Source organism: Coptis chinensis, chromosome 6 (genome assembly GCF_015680905.1).
Source record: "Coptis chinensis isolate HL-2020 chromosome 6, ASM1568090v1, whole genome shotgun sequence".
Lineage (NCBI taxonomy): Eukaryota > Viridiplantae > Streptophyta > Magnoliopsida > Ranunculales > Ranunculaceae > Coptis > Coptis chinensis.
Genome location: NC_141461.1, coordinates 41338173 through 41358024, shown reverse-complemented (window position 1 = coordinate 41358024; position 19852 = coordinate 41338173). Strand labels below are relative to the sequence as shown.

Sequence of the window (19852 nt, the reverse complement as noted above, 5' to 3'; positions counted from 1 at the left end):
TCCCTTGGGCCAAGTTAATTACTTCACTCCCATATCATATCATGGACTATTAGGTTTGCCAACTCCAGATCCGCGGACTCCCTTGGGCTCCGATTTCAAGAGCCAGAGCTTGTAAGAGTGCTATTCATCAAAACATTGTGCGCCATTACTTCATCTGTGATGTGTCCCGCGGCATAATAAGTTGAAACACAGTCCATCACTATTCATGTTTCAGATGAGAGACATTGATTTCATCAGGTGTTAGGAGAAAAAATTTGTCGTTTGTTTGTGGATGGTAGGAGAAAAAAATATTATCCCGTTCATACCACGGTCTCTTGATTTAAGCGTGGGCCTAAAATGTGGACATCAACTTGATCAACTCCAACGGCATGACTAACCCGTGAACCCCATCCTTTGGAATAATCAGCACTTTCAAAAGCCAGTTGAAAGTTGGAACATTTGAAAGCTAGAAAACAAAGTAACAGCTGGGGGACGAAAACAAGCCTCATTCTTTCAGTTCGGTAGTCCGGTTACTACATTGGACCCAAACTCGCTTCTCACCCTTGGATCAATCGGCCACGATGATGAAACGTACCAGACAAGTTACCTCCATTCCTATACTTACTATCTCATTTGTTCTTTTTCTACTGCCTCATTCTGGTTCTGCTTCTACGCCGCTAGCTGTAGTTCTTCACAATGGAAGTAATAATAAGTCTTATGCTGTCATATTTGATGCTGGTAGTTCTGGAACTAGAGTTCATGTTTATTGCTTTGACCAGAATTTGAATCTTTTGAAAATTGGAAATTACCTTGAACTCTTTGTTCAGGTACTTATATATACTTCAACTTACTTACCTTATATATATATATATATGGTCCTAATGATAATGCATTTTGTGGGTGCAGACGAAACCCGGTTTGAGTGCATATGAAAGCAATCCAGAATTAGCTGCACAGTCGCTTTCGTTTTTATTGAAGCGAGCAGAAAGTGTTGTGCCTAAGGAGTTGCGTAGTGAGACACCAGTGAGAGTTGGGGTAATTTTTGAACTTTTATGTTACTACATTTTAACTTGGGCTGAAATGCTTGATGATTATTGCTTGAATAATGTTTATAAAATTGGTTGTGAGGATGGTTTGTAGGCTACAGCAGGGTTAAGGCAATTGAAAGGTGACGCTTCAGATAAAATTTTGCAAGCGGTAATTCTCTTTCACTGGTGATTAGTATGAGATTTTCTTGGTTATTTTGTGTAAATATACAATCTCCTAGGTTGTTGATTACTGTGAACCGTCTATCATACAGATTAGGGATTTTCTAAAAGAGAAAAGTTCATTTAAATCTAAACCAGATTGGGTCACTGTCTTGGAGGGAAATCAAGAAGGTGCTTTTCAATGGGTATGTATGTAGTAACTCTCTTTCTGCAGAATACTTTCATAGTTTTGGTTTAGGGTCTCAGTCTTAACTCTTGTAAACTTTGAAAATTGTTTGAAGAGTTCAATAAGTCCCATGCCATCTTCATCAAAAGTGCAAGATTTGTCTCATTCATATTATATTCATTTATTTCATTTCGAAGAATATATACTTTTAACAATTGCATGATTTTCAACTCCACTGACCATACTCAGTGTCTCTTTTCTTTTTCAGGAAACAATAAACTATCTGTTAGGAAATTTGGGAAAGGGGTACTCAAATTCAGTTGGAGTAGTTGACCTTGGTGGTGGATCTGTCCAGATGGCTTATGCTATTTCAGAAGAGGATACTGCAAAGGCTCCAAAGCCATCAGATGGGGAGGACACTTACGTGAAAGAGTTGTTTTTTAATGGAGCCAAATATTACCTTTATGTTCACAGGTTTGCTTCTTGCTTAATTCTTGCCTAATATATTTTGTTTTGAGACAGTTGGTAAATTTAGTAGGTATAACTGATAATCTAGTAGATGTGAGGGACAACTGTTTCTCGTTATCCAGGGTTCCTTTATACTCTTTTAATCATCAAACTGCTCATATCTAATTGTCAACATTCTGAACGTGATTCCTGTATCTTGTATCAGTTACTTGCATTATGGCTTATTAGCAGCTCGGGCAGAGATTTTGAAGGCCATGAAAGGCTCTGGCAATCCATGCATCTTGAAGAACTACCATGGTATGTCAGATGTCTCTGTTGACGGATAAATATTTATGTAGAGTTCTTAATTTTGTATGATACATAAAATCCTAGTTTAAGAAAGGCATACTTTTGCAGAATTTAAAGAAACGTCACAAATTCATCATTCAGCGGGCCCTATGTTTAGATACCCTGAAACAAGCGAAGGATTTGGCTTGACTATAATTGTGGTCATCATTTAAAGACCAAACAACATAATTCTTGTGACATATAAACATGTTGATCTGTATGACCCTGCTGTCAGGTGGGAACGCATTGCTGTATCCTATGTTGTTTTTGTGTCCTCTGCTGGTCTAAAATTTTACATCCAGGCCAATTCGGAGTGCATCCTCTTTCCATGAATAGGTTATTTATTGGGTTGTATGTAGAACACCGTTATATGCTTGCAGCAAAACTAATGCATGAGATGTTTGGTTGAGGCAACTTGCCTCAACAAGTATTTAGCACTGCATTAAGCTCTGTTTTGTAGTATCAAGCACTGCATCAAGAATTACACCTGTCCCGGTGCATTTGTTTTTCCTTGACGTTATTGGGTATGGGATCAAAGTTAAAGGGTAATTCTTATTGGTTTTAAACGACGACGTCTGTTTGTTGACCGCTAGTTATTGGTTATTCCAATTGGCAGTGAGTTAGTGACCTTGATATCTGTAGAGAAAAAACGAGTTTTTCTCTGTTTTTCACATTCAGAGCGCGCCCGCGCTCAGAGTGGGCGCGACCCGCACTCATGGTCCAGTGTTTTGGCGCGACCCGTGCTCGCCAGCGGCCAGCCCTGCGCTCGAAGGATGCCACCGCGCTTCAGTCATTTTTGTGGGCTTCGCACGAAGAATCGCGATTTTGGTTTTTTGGTATAAAAACAAAATCAGTTTTTTGGAAAACCTAACTTTTTCCAAAACCAAGAAAAGAGAGATTATAAGAGAGCAATTCTTTGTGAGTCGAGTGTTCATTCTTTGTGAGTGAATCGAGAGACTTGTAACTGTTACTCGGGACATCCAATAAAGCTTAGAACTTCGCAGGTGTGGAAATAGGCAAATTACCGAACCACGATATATATCTCGTCTTGTGGTTTGTTCTTCCTTTACATTAATTGTTTTACTTTATATGCTTGTTATTTGATATCGAGAAGTGTTGGGATATTGCTTGGAGGGTGTTGAAGTCTTGTCTAGTGTGAAGGATCGATCTTTGTGTAGGATTGATCCGTTTGTCAATGGGTAACGTTGTTTCGACTTATATATATTCACAACAATTGGTATCGAGCTTAGGTATAACGACCTAGGATTTTGAGTTTAGTGCTCAAAAATTTGTGTAGACAAGGTGTCGATTAAATTCGAGGTGAAACTTGTTTCTTTTGGGTTATTGTGTGTAACTTGAAAGATGGCTCCAAGATGTCAAACGCAAGGTTTGAAGTAGAGAAGTTTAATGGGAAGAATAACTTTGGGATTTGGCAAGTCCAAGTAAAGGACATCCTCATCCAACAAGGTTTGCCTGAGGCTTTAAAGGGGATTAAATCTAAGGCGGCGAAAGTATGAGTAATGATGATTGGGAAGAGTTCGATCTTCAAGCTTGTTCATCAATCCGGTTATGTCTTGCTAATGAGATTATGTATAGTGTGATGGGGAAAAAATACGCCGATATTTGGCTCAAACTAGAGTCTATGTATATGACCAAGAGCATGACGAACAAGATGTATCTTAAGAAATGTCTTTATCGGTACATGATGGTCGATGGTTCAACGATGCAAGAGCACGTTAGTGAGTTCCGTCGACGTCTAGCGGATTATTTGAATGTTGCTATGAAGATGGATGATGAGGATCAAGCGGCATGTTTAATATTCTCCTTGCCAGAAAGCTATGAGTATCTAATGAGTACATTCATGAACAGAGAAGTCGTCGATCTTGACGAAGTTCAAAGTGCACTTCTTTCTTATGAGTTGATGAAGAAGACACGTGTAGAGAATAGCATTGATGCAGGTCAGGGGCTAGTGGCAAGAGGAAATTCGTATGAACAGAATTATTCAAGTAATGAGAATTCTAGGTCCAAGTCAAAGAAGCCTTTAAAATATGTGACAGTCTACAATTGCAATGAAAATGGACATTATGCAAGTAATTGTCCTCACCAAGAAAGAGAACAAAGAGATGGTCGGAAGAAAGGTAAGGCAAAAATTGAGGCAAATTATGCTTCGGGCTCGAAGAGGATGAGTTCGATCTGCGTGTGTCCACACAAGACTATATGACCGAAAAGTGGATTCTTGATTGGGATGTTCCTATCATATGTGCCCAAATAGAAAGTGGTTTTTCTTATGAGAGCATTGATGATGGTTCCGCTTTTAATGGGTAATGACGCGTTGCTTGTAAGGCGGTAGGAATTAGAACTATACGGGTCAAGATGTATGATGGTGTAGTGAGGACTTTAACCGATGTGAGACATGTTCCCCGAAGCTAAAGAAAAGTCTTATTTCTCTTGGTACCTTGGATTCCAAAGGCCACAAGTTTGTAGCGAAGGTGGAGTCCTAAATATTGTTTAATGGCTCTTTAGTTGTTATGAAGGGTCAAAAATATGGAACCTTGTATACTCGACAGTAGTACGGTGATAAAGCGATGTAGCGATGGATGCATGTAGAAATGATTCGAGTGCACTAAGATATGGCATATCGTTTAGAGGCATATGAGTGAAAAGGGTTTGTCCGAAGTCAGGCAAGCGGGTTCTTGAAGAAGCCAAGTATGGGGTTCGCGTGAGCATCAAGGCCTATGGGAAGCGAAAGCAGAGTCAAGTTCAAGTCAAGCAAACACACGACAACAGCATCCTTGATTATGTGCATACGGATGTTTAGGGACCTCCGTGGTGGCTTCAAGAGAGGTAACCGCTATTATGTCTCATTCATTGATGATCATACTCATTTATGTGTGGGTGTATATGATGAAATCGAAAAGATGAAGTGTTTGAGACATTTAAGAAGTGGAAGCAAGGGTTGAGAATCACAATGATAGAAAGGTAAAGACATTACGGTCCGACAATGGTAATCGAAAGTATACCTATGGACCTTTCCAAGAGAGTCAGGCTTGTATGACGAGGGAATTGCCGCATTAATCGGATACCAATCGGGGCACGCCACGTGAGAATGGAACGGGCAGAGAGGATGAATAGAACTTTGCTTGAAAGAGCAAGATGTTTATTGTCTAATGCCGTCCCAGGCAAAAGTATCAGGCGATGCGGTGTCCATGGCGTGTTACCCGTCTAATAGGTCACCAAGACCAACTATAGATTGCGGGACACCTTATGAGGTGTGGTCGTAACCCAAACCGATTATAGTATTTTTTGCGAAGTTTTGGATCGATGCCTTACTACCATGTGAGGGATGAAGCTAGATCCCAGAGCTAAGAAGGCCATATTCTTAGGCTTTGCAAATGGGATAAAAGGATATCGATTGTGGTGTCTAGAAGACCATAAGTTCCGGTCGCCAGAGATGTTACCTTTGATGAGACTTCGTGTTATCTTCAAGCAGTTCTAGGTACCGGGCGTAATGGCGAAGTCTATAGAAGTTCAAGCTTAATGAGCTCGAGTCATGCGATCGCGCCAGATGACCGGTTAGATCATGATGAGGTACCAAATCATGGAACCACACAAAGACGGGGGAAGAAGAGCAAGAGCATCCGCGAACTTGTAGTGGTCGACCCAGCCACGAGACAAGTTAAAGAAGTGCACAAGTATGGGCACCTGGAAGCCGTGAAACACTATGGTCGTGGATTTAGTGGCATATGACCGAATATCGAAGATGATGAGCCGATAGCTTCAAGGAAGTCGTTAGAGATGCTCATTACGAGATTGGTTGGTATTTATGCAAAGCGGAGATGGAATCTCTTGATAAAAATCACACATGGGACCTAGTTTTATTGCCAAAGCGGCAAAAGGACTATCGGCGATAAATGGGTGTTGAGAAGAAAGAGGTCCTTCCCGAGTCCGACAAGATCGGGTACAAGGCAAGAGTGGTAGCAAAGGGGTTTTCACCGAAAAGAAGGAGTTGACTACAATGAGGTATTTTCCCGGTGGTCAAACATACGCCCATTAGGTGTGTTATTAAGTTTAGTTGCTTCTCTTCAACTTGGAGTTAGAGCAACTTGATGTGAAAACTTTCTTTCTTGCATGGGGACTTGGAAGAAGAGATCTATATGAGACAACTGAAGGGTTTGTCGTTCTTGAAAAGAAGATTATGTACGCAAATTGAATCGGTCAATTTATGCGGGTTAAAGCAATCGCCCGTGCAATGGTACAATGCTTTGACACATTCATGATGCAACATGAGTACACCCGTAAGTATGATCCGCGGTCTACTTTTTAGAAGGCTTCGCGGATAATGACTTCATCTATCTCCCCGCTTTATGTGGATGACATGCTTATTGCTTCCAAAAGCATGGTGGAGATAGACAAGTTGAAATCTCAACTTAGCTCGAAGTTTGAGATGAAAGACTTAGGTGGAGCCAAGAAGATAATCGGGCATGGTGATTGAGCGACGAGATAGGAAGAAGCGATGGATAGTTGTATCTCGAAGAAATACATTCGAGAAAGTAATTTCTCGATTTGGTATGGAGAATGCAAAGTCGGTTTTACACCTTTAGTCGGGCATTTTAGACTTTCGCCTAAGTTCTCTCCTAGTTGATTGGAGGAACAAAAGCATATGGCAAATGTTCCTTATGCAAGTGCCGGGGGCGCTTTGATGTATACTATGGTGTGCTGCGCCGACATTTCACAGGCGTTTAGTGTTGTCGGCGGTATATGGCAAATCACGGGAAGAAAAGATTGGGAGGCGATGAAATGGGTACTAAGGTACTTGAAGCGGTACTTTGGATGTGGGATTAGCTTATGGTGGAGGCACTTGTTATGTCACTGGGTTTGTGGATTCCGATTATGCAGTGATCTAGATAGGCGACGATCGACTCACCGGTTTATGTGTTTATGATGCATGGTGCACCGGTTAGTTGGAGGTATATGCTACATAAAGCTACTGATTTCTATCTACTACCGGAGGCGAGTATATGGCGATGGCGGCGAGGCGTGAAAGAGGCACTATGGCTTCGAGGTCTTCTAGATGATTTGGGTATTGAAAGCGTAATAGTGTTCTGCGTGTATTGCGGATAGTCGAGTCTTTATTCATTTGGCGAAGAACCAAGTTCATCATGGTCGGACCAAGCATATTGATGTCCGTTATCACTTTATACGGGATGTCGTTGAGGATGGTGATGTAGCACTTGAGAAAGTAGACACCCATGACAACCCTGCTGATATGCTGACGAAAGTTGTCACCGGAGTTAAGTTCCAACACTGTTTGGACTTGCTCCAAATCCTACATGTTTGAAAGAGCCCTGTGTGGGCATAGCCCTTCGGGGCAGTTGACTGCGAGTCTTCCTTGCTAGAGGTGTTCTTACTGGATGTGTTCGACTTGGTTTTATGTGTTAAAACCTCACCAAGGTGGAGAATGTAGAGAAAAAACGAGTTTTTCTTTGTTTTCACATTCCGAAGGCCGCTCATGGTCCGATGTTTTTAGCGCGAATTCGCCGTCGGTGGCACGCGCCACGCCACCTTCGAAGGGAGCGCCCAAGGCAGGCCAGTCATTTTTGTGGGCTTCGTTATAAAGAACCGCGATTTTGGTTTTTGGTATAAAACAAAATCGGTTTTTGGAAAACCTAACTTTTTCCAAAACCAAGAAAAGAGAGATTATAAGAGAGCAATTCTTTGTGAGTTGAGTGTTCATTCTTTGTGAGTGAATTGAGAGACTTGTAATGTTACTCGGGACATCCTAGTAAAGCTTGGAACTCAAGAGATGTGGAAGTAGGCAAATTGCCGAACCACGATATATCTCGTCTTGTGGTTTGTTCTTCTTTTATATTAATTGTTTTACTTTATATGCTTGTTATTTGATATTGAGAAGTATTGGGATATTGCTTGGAGGGTGTTGAAGTCTTGTCTAGTGTGAAGGATCAATCTTTGTGTAGGATTGATCCGTTTGTTGTGGATAACGTTGTTTCCGCACTTATATATTTACAACAATATCTATAGGGGTAAAACTTGCAGAGTTTCTGGAGCTTCAAGTCTTTATTACCTACCTCCATAAAAAGTGTAGATGCAGCCTACTATAGATTTACTAAAAGGTGTTATTAGGAGATGTGCTAATAAGTAGAGGTGCTACTTAGTTGGGAATTCAGTTAGCTCAATATGAAGCAGAGTCTTTCCTTATATCTAACGTCATTTCTCTCTTCGCATCAATTCTAAATTACTCTTTTAGCACAAACTGAAATATCATTAGATGCATATTTTGGACCGAATCTTCCTTGACATTGTTGAGGATGCAATTACTCGAGGCTCAGTTGGATGCAGTTCACACTTCACATTTGTTTGTTGTTAATATTTGTACCACAACTTTCTTTTCCTGAATTTTCTTACAAGAGAATTAATCATATACGGTGGTGGCTTGAAACCAATGTATGTACCCTTTTTTTTTGAGCTGGTCATCTTCGTGGTTGTTGCCCGTTCTGAGGATCTGCAGTGTTCTATGTCCTAGACTGAAAGGCAGCTCTATAATTATTGAACAAAACAGTACAGTTCCGAGTGAGTCCAAAATTTAGTTAGGTGTAACAAAGAGTTTTTAAACTACAGCCGTACATAAGGCTGTTACTTTTTGTGTTTCAAATCTCCCTCTTTACAAAGAAACTTGGAGTTTTTTTTATTAAAATTAACTTTGTTTTCAGCTTCCGTATGTGCTAGAAATTAGAAAGTTATAGTTCCAATGATAATTGATTGTGTTTGAGCCCGCTTTCTACTGATTCTTTTTAGACCCTACTCCTGATTTTTATTGCTTTTCATAACTACTAGTTTTTCTCCTTAAAAGGAATTTACAAGTATGGAGGAAAAACATACGAAGTATCAGCTTCTCCATCTGGGTCAAACCTGAATGAGTGCAGGAGGGTGGCCTTGAAGGCTCTTAAAGTTAATGAATCATGCGCACACATGAAATGCACATTTGGTGGAGTATGGAATGGAGGTAGTGGTGCCGGACAGAAAAATCTTTTTGTCGCCTCCTTTTTCTTTGACAGGGCTGCCGAGGTATCAATTATCACATTCAGACTCCAATCCACTTTGGAAAGGAACATCCCCTCTTTCCTTTTCTTTTGTAATAATTCTGGTTTAGTTTTTTGGAGTCCCATGAGTTATACTGATTTTGTTATCTTTTCAATACAGGCTGGATTTATAAATCAGAAGTTGCCTGTTGCCGCAGTACGGCCTGTTGACTTTAAAGATGCAGCTAAGCTTGCTTGTACAGTGAAACTCGAGGATGCCAAATCTGTTTACCCTGGTGTTGAAGATGGCAACTTGCCCTATATATGCATGGATCTCGTCTATCAGTTCACATTGCTTGTAGATGGTTTCGGTATGTTATACTCATAGTCAATTGCAAGCCATTTGCTTCTGAACTTATAAGCTAAAGATAACTTGATAGTTGATACCACACTTTGTGCTTCTATATTAAATATTAATTACTCCTGTTGACCTCTATTTTCACTGATCAGGTCTAGATCCTCTGGAAGAGATTACATTGGTGAAGCAAGTCAAGTACAGGGATTCCCTGGTTGAAGCTGCTTGGCCACTTGGGAGTGCCATTGAAGTTATGTCATCTTCAACTGCAATGTAGTTGGCGACCACACTTGAAGGAGATGATTTCCTCTTTGTGCGAGATAACAGCAGTGTTATTAGGTCGCAAGAGAGTACTAGTAGCCCAGGTATTACATGCTGTTAGAAACTCTGTATTAAGAACCTCCATGGTACGGTTATCAGACTTTTCAATGGGAAGGCCCATGCCTAGCTTAGTGGGCTAGCCACAGCCAAGGAATGGGACCTCTTCTGAACTCTGAAGTGTATGCTGGATCTAAACCTGGTTCCTAATTAACTTCCTACTATAATGTAAGTAATATGATGGTACTAGGGGTGGTGGTGGAGAATTGAACTAACAATAGTAATGAAGTTTCAACTGGTTTTTCTTCCTTAGAAACCGCCCCGCCATCTGCCAAATCCGCCTTCGACCCTCGTCTTTGGTTTCAGCAAGATAAGCAATAGTAGATCCAATAGCAGCAACATAGAAACTAATATCCATATTAGCTTTATCTGATTCAACAACAACTACGCTTTCGCCTTTCAATAATTTATCACCTTCAGATTTAATCCAAGACACAATTTTTCCTTCAGTTATTGTTGAACGACAAGAATATTTCACGAATCTTAGCTTGAATTCTTGTTCTGCATATTGGGTTTGGTGTTAAAGAGAAGTTTGGGTTTATTCTGATTGGACTGGGGTTTTGACGAAGAGTTTTTTTTTTTTTTTGGGTTATAAGGTTTGGTGAGAAGAAGAAGTTTGGGTTATAAGGTTTTGTTGACGAAAGGTTTTTTTATCCACTCTTTTGTTAGATTCTTACGCGAACAGTTCCCAAAATCTGGGCGTGAATTTGTTTTTTTGGTACCGAATTATTACTCCGAGTTGCGTCTTGAGCAATGTCTTTTATTATGCCCAGTACAGAACACATCACTACACAACTCTTGTTTTTTGTTAGCAAAACGAAGCTTTTTATACTTGCATCCAGTACTCACAAGCTTCTTTTTTTGCACTCACAAGCTTCTTTAACACCAAACACCCAGTACTCATAACATGTTCTTCAACAAAAACACTTTAAATTGAACTTAAAATTGCATTTCTCTATACTTCGGTCTTCCTTTTCTTTCTTTATCCTTCCATATATCAAAGTTATTATTATTTTTTTCAATGTCTAACAAAAACACTTTAAATTAACAAAAACACAAACCCAAACTGATCATCCACAAACACAAATAAGTGATGAACTAGTTCTACCTGAGTCTGGGCCGAGATTAGGGTATCAATAAGCTTACTAATCAAGAAAAATCTCAGAATGAATGCAAAATACTTGATTGATTGAATATATTTACAAGTGAATTTACATTAAAATGAATGCAAAACACTTGATTGATAGTAATCCCTCCACTAGAATTCCTCTACTGGAATTTTTAATAGGTTTGAAACATGCCCTAAAAAAAAACAATTAGTGTCAACTTCGTATTTTAAGGATTACATTTTGTATTGTAACCAAATTAACTAACTAACCGCAAATGGTAACAATTTCTAGATCCTTGAAGTCTGGAATGTGTCCTTTATAATTGTGTTTCTTTGAGAATTTGAAACATGAATGAACCTATTTTATTGAGAAAGAGTTATCTCTACAACTCTTCAACTTACTCCAGCTTCAAACTATCTTGGCCGAATCTACAGCCAACAGATTCAGTGTCCACAAAACAATAGGAACTACAATAACTAAAAGCTTCTTTGGCTCCTCGCAAGGAAGCAAATTGGAACACGGGACGAACGCCTGATCGCTGAAAAGCAGCTGAGAAACGTCCAACTAAGTTCACACCATTCACATTATTCTTCCACAAATCCACAATCTAATTTCAAAAATATATTATTTAGTCCCCAAAAACTTAATGTAATAAACTCGATCTCTTTGACCACAATCTAAATTCAAAACAATATTACTTAGTCACCAAAGACTTGCTCATCTCCTCGTCTTCATCTCATACATCTCATAATAAAGAAAAGTGAAGAGTCATCTATGGTGTTATTGCAAAATCATGATCTTCAGCATCAATAGCCTCCGGGTTATTGAAAATTTTCGTGTCTACCCAAAGCACATTGTGGATATATGGCGGTGACTATGAGTATCAATGATCCCCTAATCAACAATCTTCCAAAAAAAAAAATTGACAGGAGAGGTTGTAATGAACTTACTCCGTAGTACAACTATCAACACACCCCGAACGAAGGTACCAGTATATGCAAGAAATTTTTTAATATTTACAAATCATGGAAGATGTTGTACCTCACTTATTTCTACACTCTTTTCTCTCTTTTTCTCTAGGTCTAGCCCTCTCTTTTTTATTTAAAAACCTTCCTATCTCTCTCCTTCTCTTTCCTCTTTATACCACACTCCCTTTTTATCCGCTGTATATCTCTGGGAATTTCTTATCCGCGGATCTCCCACCCGAACTGAATCTTAACCATCTTGCCTTCTTACCCAGTGGTGAGTCCTCTTTCCATCTCTCCCTTGATATTCAATGTCTGTCTTATGAAGGGTAACGTTGTTATTTCTTTGCACAGGTTGGAAGATAGATTCAAAGTCTCACATTTATACTGGTGAGACTTCCACCATTTTCCAAAAACTCCGCAAACTAGGATCTTCCCAATCTATGGTCCTCGGCATTAACCCTTCTGGCACTCTTCATCTATTCGACCCCCAACTTCAAACAATCAGCGGATACAATGCCCCCTTTTACCGTCCCCCACCCCTTAAGGAAAGAAAACCTCACGCCTCTCCTCCCCTTGTGAAAAGGCGTAAATCCAAGAAAGGCAACTCGACAAAGCCTACCGTCCGCAGACCTACCCCCCCATCTCCCATCTCCCTAGCTGCTCCCGCCGCTCTGCCTTCTTACAAATTCATCTCTGACTAGGAAGACCAATATTTATCCCCTCACTCCCCATCCATAGACATTTCCAAGAGGAAGTTGTTCGACAGTGACTCCGATTATGAGGATGTGATAGAGGTCCCCTCTATCACCTAAATTGCCCCTCCTCTCGAGCCTCCACACAAATGGCTGCGAACCTCAGTGCCTAAAGACCCAGCTCTCACGGCCACCGTTGCTGCGATCGTCAACCCTGCGCTTAATTACCGTCAAACCTGTCGTCCTGGCAAGGAACTGGTGACTGTACACGATAAGGGGTCCACAGACACTCCTGACGTCTTCTGCCTACGTTCAAGGTTCGCAGTCGCACAGCCAATATTGGTGACTCGACTTTGGAGAACCCTACTGTGGCCTCTGCTTTGTTTTATAGCTCCCATCTCCCAAAGGATCTTGCTTACATGCGCGGGGGGTGGGGTTCCTTGAACAACATCGAACCTCTTTATATATCAATTGGGAGAAGGTAATTTCACCCCCCTTTTCTTTTATACTTACTTTCCCTTATTATTTCCCATCTTCTCACTCCTCCCTTCATTCTCAGGTAAGCCTGGACATTTCTTACATGATCTGCGGCCTGTTTGGGGCAAAATCCAAGGTGGAATCATTGAAGAAGGAGGTTGCCAAGCTTGAAGGGCTAAGAGACACTTGCGGTCACCTCCAGCGAGAACTAGAGGCTACAGAAATGGACAAACTCAAGGCACTGGATGAGCTCAAGGTTGCTGAGACTGCGCACCAGCAATATAAGGACGGAGTTAATGAGCGCTTGAGCAATCAGCGTGAAGTACTCCTCCAATAGCATAGCGAGGTCGTGGCCATCCTTTCTCAGCAACATCAGGATAGCACACCGCGGAACTCATCAAACTCCATTAAGCTGATATGGACAAACTCCAGGAGCGCCTCAAGATCTTGGCAGACAAATGGGTGGCCAAGAAGGTCAAGGAAGAGTACGCCCGCCTTACTCAAGAGAGACACCTACTTCCAGAGAAGCCTTCCCCTGTGGATGAGTCTGTGATTGCTCTGATTCCCCGGCTCCTGTATCCGATAGTGTCGCCCTTGTTTCTGATGATTCTGCCGCTCTAATCGCCGTGGCCATTGAAGCCGCGGCAGATGCCGTCATTGAGGAGGCCGCAGATGAAGTGATTAACGAAAATGCCTAATGTCTACATTTTGTATCGCTCTGTTTTGTTCTATAATGTTTTTGTATGCTACTTTGTATCTTATTACTCTATGTTTAAGAGGTGTCAAGTATTTGACCCTTTAACCACTTATTCGCATTTCTGCTTTGATTGCCTCTTTGATGGGAGTTAAATTTATTCGAGTAACTTCGCGTGTATTGTTTGCTCTTTTAGCAAGGGTCGTTGTATTGCCTTTACTTGCACATGCCCTTGTTTCCCACTATTTTTGCATTAATAACTTAGATGTATCTATGGATAGGTGGATTCATGTGGACCCTGATTCATTCCCCCATCTCTTTCTCATTCTCCCCGTATGGACTAGTTATGTCTGTTAGCTCTGGGGACACCCCCATATGTCCCCCCCTTGAGGGCAGCTCAATTTGCCCTCAAATGCAATTTAGAACTCTACTCTGTGAAGGGCTCAGTTCCTCCGCTGTCTCTAGTTAATTTGGACCTCCTGTCCGCGAAGGGGGCAACTCATCTTGCCCCAGTTCGATTCGGACCTCACGTTCGCGAAGGGGGCAACTCATCTTGCCCCAAGTTTGATTTGGACCTTATGTCTGCGAAGGAGGCAACTCATCTTGCCCCAGTTCAATTTGGACCTCACATCCGCGAAGGGCTTATCCCCCCCCCCCTTCCCGCTGTCTTCAGTCTGTTGTTAAGCCTTTCATTACTAGCAGTATTACTCTCTCAAAAGTGTCATTGTATTATGTATTTACAAATAGCTCAAGTCTCTTGCATTAGACCCACATTACATTCAAGTGTAAAATTTCTTCAACATTCTCACATTCCACAGCCTCTCTATCAATTTACCTCCCACTGTTTGTAGCTTGTAGGTGCTGGCCCTCCAGTATCCACCACAATGTAGGGCCCCTCTCAATTTGGACCCAATTTGTTGTCATTCTCTCTCTTGGTGCTGGGAGTCACTCTGCGGAGCACGGAATCTCCCACTTGAAATCGTCGCGGTTTCACTCTCTTGTTATACTACATTTGCAGGCGTCTGTGATACTCCTCCAACCTTATGTGCGCGGAGTCCCTTCTCTCCTCTGCCAGATTCAAATCCCTTGACAGTATGCCCTAGTTCAAACCTTCCTCAATAGCCCTTGTCCGGGTTGTGGATGTCACAATCTCCTACGGAATCATTGCCTCAATGTCGTAAGCTAGTGAGAAAGGAGTCTCTCTGGTGGTTGTGACACTCGCTCCTTTTTGTGTGTGTAGATGGTATATGGATGATATAGATAGATGATGGTCGTTGAACAAATAGAAGCGTATCAAAACCTAATTATCCCTCAATAAGTAAAGGATGAGTAGGGTATCATTCCACTTTTAAGTATATGTTTATATGAAGGACAGGACTAGAAAGGGGGTTTGAGGGATTAAAAACTATAATTGTAGAGATTTTAGATTCTAATGCTAAACTAAACTAAACTAACTAAACTTATACTAAAGCTAAGAATTGGAAATAGGGAGAGAATATGAGAGAGATAGATTCAAGAGATTCAAATCCACCAATGCTTTTGATTCAATGACTTTTTCCTTCATGTTGTTCTCCAAGTAGACTACAATTAGGCAATCGAGCGAGTGCCGATGCCCTTTTGGACGAAACATCGTTAACGAATAACTCTACTTAAGGTTGTTTCTATGTTCATGTTACTAGTATCTTCTTTCCTTTTATATGAGCTTGTGCAGCTATTCAATGAATCACCATCTAAGGCAAATACAATGAATACTTCCCTTACGAAAACTATAGAATAATAGTATAATATTCAATTACAATAAATAAAACTCTATTCTAGCATTATATTCAATTGTAATAAATAAAAGCATGTTACTAGCAAATATTCAATTGCAATAAATAAAACCCTAAACTAGCATGATATTTGATTGCAATAAATAAAAACCTTAATCTATACTTCCATCCCCTAGTCTGGGCAATGGAACTAATAACTAAAAACATAAAGAACTAACCTGATTGAAGAACACCATGAACCAGAAGAATCATTAAACCTTAAGCACTGGCTTCATCTCCTCCCTTGAAGGAGAAGATTAGCCTTCCATATAGAAGGAAGAACACGAAGAACGAGAAGAAGAAGAGTCGAAGAACATAAGACTAGAAAGACTAATTTATTAAGACTCAGCTAGTTAAAACTGATTTTTTATTATTAATCTCTCTCTGCCACAAGTGCTGGAGACAAGAATATAAGTTAATTGGCCAATTATATGAGGCACTTAGGTCCTCTATTTATAGGGGTTACAATGAGCTCTAGAAGCATTCCAAACCGTCATTTGTTTCCTAATACAAATAGACTTCTTCCAGAGTCCAACTTCATCTCCAAAACTGAGAAGGAATTGGATACAGTGTTTATTCATGTGTCTGGACGCACTATTCATGCGTCCCAAACTTAATCAATGCGTCTGGACGCTCGATCTATGCGTCCCAAATACATGGGTCGTGTATGGATGCACGATAGTCGCGTCTCAAACGCGAGACTCTATTTTTCCACCTTTGGTCTATTTTTCTTTCCTCTTTTGCGGGTTTTGGTCCAAGAAACGAATCTTTTTGCCTTGGGCTTCCAAATAGGCTTTAAAATAGGTCCAAGTTGCATCTTTAATAGCTTCAATTCCTTGGCCTTCTCCATGATTGTCCACGGGCTTCCCATGTGATCCTTAATGCTCCGAATTGCTCCGTTTTACCCCTTTTTCTCTAATATTCCACAAAACTCTCTCTTTCACCTGTAGAATCTTAAAACATAACTTACAAACACTATTAGTCCACTAAGATGGCTAAACAAGAGGCATAATCGAGGGTTAAATTGCACTTTTTGAGCACTTATCAGGTTGTCCGTGGTGTGCCCAGAGGACTTGATTCAACTCATCGGTCCACGCCCCTTTCTTATCTTCCAGCTTCCTCTTGAGGTTGTTCATTATGGTTTTATTGGAATATTCATCCTGTCCGTTGCCCCCTGGATTGTATGGGGTAGAGAATCCCTGTTTCACATTGTATATTTGCAAGAAATATTTAACCTTGGACCCTGTAAACTGTGTCCGGTTGTCTGCTATAATCGAATGGGGCAGCCCGAATCTACATATGATATTTTTCCACAAGAATTTAATCACCTGCTCCTCCTTTAACTGCTGCAATGGCACGGCCTCTATCAACTTGGTGAAGTAATCGGTGACCGCTAATATGAATCTCCTCTTGCCACTGGCCATGGGCAGCGGCCCTACTATATCCATGGCCTACATGGCGAATGGCCAAGGACTAGACACATTATGCAGCGGCTCGGCGTGTACAAATATCAATTGAGAGAACATCTGACATTTACCATATTTCTTAGCAAACTCCACCGCATCTCTTTTCATATGGGACCAAAAGTACCCCTGATCGAGTTAACAGCTAGTGTGTTGTGGTTCTTCCCGCAGAATGGCTCCCACAATCTCCCCCATGCAGTTCTGCCAGTACCTCTAGTGCCAGCGTCAGCCCGAGACATTTCAGCAATGGCCCATTGAAATTCTTTCGATACAATTCTCTGCCCAACAAAGTGTATATTTGGGAAGTCTGTTCTAACCTTCTCCTCTCTTTCTTATCAGACACCTCTCTTCCAGACAAAAAGTGCTTGATAGGGTCCATCCACCCCCATTCCTCTTCCGTGGTCTGACACACCTCTTCCGGCTCCTCAGTACTCGGTTTTTCCAACCTCCATACTTTGATTGTTCTTTCTTCGGATCCAGGTATTGCCACGGCTACATAGGCCAGGGCGTCTGCATGTCGGTTCTCACCACGACCTAAGTGTACGAACCTGATCTTTGTAAACTTCGCGACCCTTCTGTGTAAAACCTCCAAATATTTCGCCATTCACGGACATCAAGCGGCAAAACCGTCGTTTGCTTTGACACACCACTAAGTTCGAGTCTGAGTATACCGTCAGCTCATTCACCCCTAAATCCTCATCCATTCTCAAACCTGCTATCACAGCCTCATATTCTGATTCATTATTAGATGCCACAAATCCCAGCTTCATAGTTTGTTCTAATCTGTTGTTATCAGGTGTAACCAATACGACACCAATTCCATTTCATGCATCTGTCGCTGATCCATCCGCGAACACTCTCCATCTGTTCCTCTTATCCCATGGGTCTATAAGGTCCTGCTCTAAATCATGTTCGCGTTCCATGACCATCTCCTCCCCCCAAGTGGGATCCTCCGTTGGGAATTCCGCCAAAAACTCCGCCATTGCCTGTGCCTTCTCCGCTGTCCTTGATTTGATACCGGATTTCATACGAGTTTAGCATCACTACCCATTTCAGCATTCTTCCGGACTTCTCGGCCTTTAGCGCTTGCTTGAGGGGCAGGTTCGTCACCACCACCACTGAATGTGCTTCGAAGTAGGGTTTCAACTTTAAAGCCGGGAATATCAGTGCCAAAGCGTACTTCTCAACTCTACTGTACTGGGTCTCTGCATCCAGCAAGGTTTTGCTCTGGAAATACACTGGCTTTTCCATCTTATCAACAACCCGGACGAGGACTAAGCTAACAGCGTACTCTGTAACCCCCAAATACAAATATAATTTCTCCCCCTGTTCTGGCCGTGACAACAAAGGAGCCTTACCCAAGTAACTCTTCAGTTCCTGAAATGCATTCTCACATTCCGACGACCATACGAAATCCGGGGTACTTCTTAGCAATCGATACAACGGTCTACACTTGTCGAATGACTTCGAAATGAATCTGTTTAATGTCGCGACCCTTCCCGATAATTGTTGTACTTCTTTAACGTTCTGAGGAGAGGGCATTTCCACCAAGGATCTTATCTGTTTGTGGTTAGCCTCTATTCCCAGATGAATAACAATGTACCCCCATAAACTTTCTTGTGGTCACTCTAAAAGTGCATTTCTCTGGATTGAGCTTCAATTTATGTGTCCACAGTATGCTAAATGTCTCCCTTAGGCCCTTTAAGTGTTCTTCCTCTGACATGCTCTTTTCCACCATGTAATCTATATATATTTCAATTCTCTTTCAAATCTTGCTCTCGAACATTTTTTCTCCCAACCGCTGGAAGGTGGCCCCGGCGTTCTTCAACCCAAACGGCATTTTGGTATAACAATATGTACCGCCTTCTACCATGAAGGATGTCTTTTCCTGATCTGGTCCGTACATTGTAACCTGATTGTATCCCATAGATGCATCCATGAATGAAATATTTTGAATCCCGCCATTCTATCCACTAACTCATCCACTCGCGGCATAGGGTAACTATTTTTAGGACACTCTAAGTTGATGTCTGTAAAGTCGACACACATACGGACCTTGCTATTTTTCTTCAGTACCGCGATGACGTTAGACAGCCAGTCTATGAACTCCACCTCTCTGATTATTCCCGCCCCTTTTAACCTTGCGACCTCCTCCCGAATCCCCTCAACATACTTCGGCCTCACGCTCCTTATCTTTTGTCTCACAGGCTTCAATTCGAATCCTCATTCATGTGCAGACGGTGACACGGAAAGCCTGGATCTAACTTGTGATATCCTCTATTACCCACGCAAAAACATCCTTATTATCTAACAAGCACTGTACCACCTTACTCTTCTACTCATCCAGCAAATTAGACCCTACTGAAGGAAATTTCTCTTCCTCTCCCATCCCCAAATTCACTATTTCAATCTTGTCAAGGGTCTTCGAACCCATCGACAGCTCCGCCTCCTCCTCTACGACGGCACACTGTAATTGATATGCATGCCTCTTTCTTGGGTTAGATGAGTCCCCTTCTGTTCTGCGGACCATACCCTTCACGGTACCCTGATGACTATTCTTAGCTGCCACTTGATCACCGCGGACTTCATACATCCCTATCGTGGTGGGGAATCGAATTACCTGATAGTATGTTGACGGTATTGCCTTCATCTCGTGGATCCAACGCCTCCCCAGAATTGCGTTGTATTGAGAGTTAGAATCCACCACCATAAACTGGGTG

The 19852-nt window shown here is 41.5% G+C and overlaps 1 protein-coding gene across 1 annotated transcript; it reads left to right on the top strand.

Annotated features, from left to right (window-relative positions):
- Positions 1–424: 424 nt before the first annotated feature.
- LOC147493002 (apyrase 2-like) lies at positions 425–10153 on the top strand. Its single transcript, XM_086566615.1, has 9 exons — positions 425–806; positions 886–1014; positions 1120–1176; positions 1280–1372; positions 1622–1827; positions 2027–2118; positions 9017–9231; positions 9367–9556; positions 9696–10153. Exons 1-9 carry the CDS (start codon positions 561–563, stop codon positions 9815–9817), a joined length of 1350 nt encoding a protein of 449 aa, XP_086422741.1. The 5' UTR covers positions 425–560; the 3' UTR covers positions 9818–10153.
- Positions 10154–19852: the final 9699 nt, after the last annotated feature.

What these genes read in the sequence shown, in the direction of transcription:
- LOC147493002 (XM_086566615.1), top strand. Translation starts at nt 561, where the DNA reads ATGATGAAACGTACCAGACAAGTTACCTCCATTCCTATACTTACTATC. An exon ending in TCTTTGACAGGGCTGCCGAG is followed by an intron (nt 9,232 to 9,366) that starts GTATCAATTATC and finishes TTTTCAATACAG; the next exon opens with GCTGGATTTATAAATCAGAA. An exon ending in ATTGCTTGTAGATGGTTTCG is followed by an intron (nt 9,557 to 9,695) that starts GTATGTTATACT and finishes TTCACTGATCAG; the next exon opens with GTCTAGATCCTCTGGAAGAG.